This window comes from Corvus brachyrhynchos, unplaced genomic scaffold (genome assembly GCF_000691975.1).
Source record: "Corvus brachyrhynchos isolate BGI_N302 unplaced genomic scaffold, ASM69197v1 scaffold121, whole genome shotgun sequence".
NCBI classification, from domain to species: Eukaryota; Metazoa; Chordata; class Aves; order Passeriformes; family Corvidae; genus Corvus; species Corvus brachyrhynchos.
In genome coordinates, this window is record NW_008236445.1 from 993,470 (window position 1) to 994,216 (window position 747).

The 747-nt window shown below is 42.8% G+C and overlaps 1 protein-coding gene across 1 annotated transcript in view; it reads left to right on the forward strand.

Moving 5' to 3' along the window:
• Window positions 1–576: 576 nt before the first annotated feature.
• Window positions 577–747, forward strand: part of RNF219 (ring finger protein 219) — a 164,398-nt gene continuing 164,227 nt past the window's right edge. Inside the window, exon 1 of the mRNA XM_008643684.2 lies at window positions 577–733. Within this exon, the coding sequence (XP_008641906.1) occupies window positions 577–733 (157 nt within the window). The remainder of the gene's footprint in view (window positions 734–747) is intronic.

Sequence of the window (747 nt, forward strand, 5' to 3'; positions counted from 1 at the left end):
CATAAAGTGTCTCTCTTGCCATATAATCCTCCTGACTGAAATCAGAAAACAGAGCATTTGTCCCTAATATATTTACCAAATAATTCAGCCTTAGAATTTCTGCTTTGGGAATGAAATCTGTACCACATTCTACTGTATCTAAGGGTTACTTACCAGAACAAACAATTGAAGCTGATGGGATTTTTTAAAAGCAATTTGCCTCCACAAGAAAAAATGCATTTATTTCTATGAAAAAACACAGCATCTGTTCTTCCCTGCTGTTTCTACAAAACAATACTTATCATTAGAGAATAGCTATGGAAAATTTGGCAGCTAAAATGGAATTTACCCAACTTGGAATCTGAGGAGAGGAAGCTCAAATAGAATTTATTCGACTTGGAATTTGAGGAGAAATGTATATTTAATATTTGTCCGGGGATTAGTGGAGCAGGATTGTGATGTCTTTCAGAGTCACGCCAAGTTCTTCCAGTTTATTTGACTTGAACATAAGAAAGAGGTGTTGGGCGAGTGTTCAGCTCAGCAAACTTCCCAACAGAGAAAAAAAATCCCATTTCTTTGTCCCTCGCCCGAGATAAAATGCCTTACACTGTACTATCCTCTACGTCCCGTCGTCGGAGGGCATCCAGTCGGAAGCAGTCGCCAAAGGACTTTTACGAGAAGGAGAAAGGGAGGAGGAGGGCACTTTCCCGGCCTGGAAAGCAAGCTCGGCGGCAGGCGCTGGCGGCCGGGCCGGGTGCGGCGAGCGGA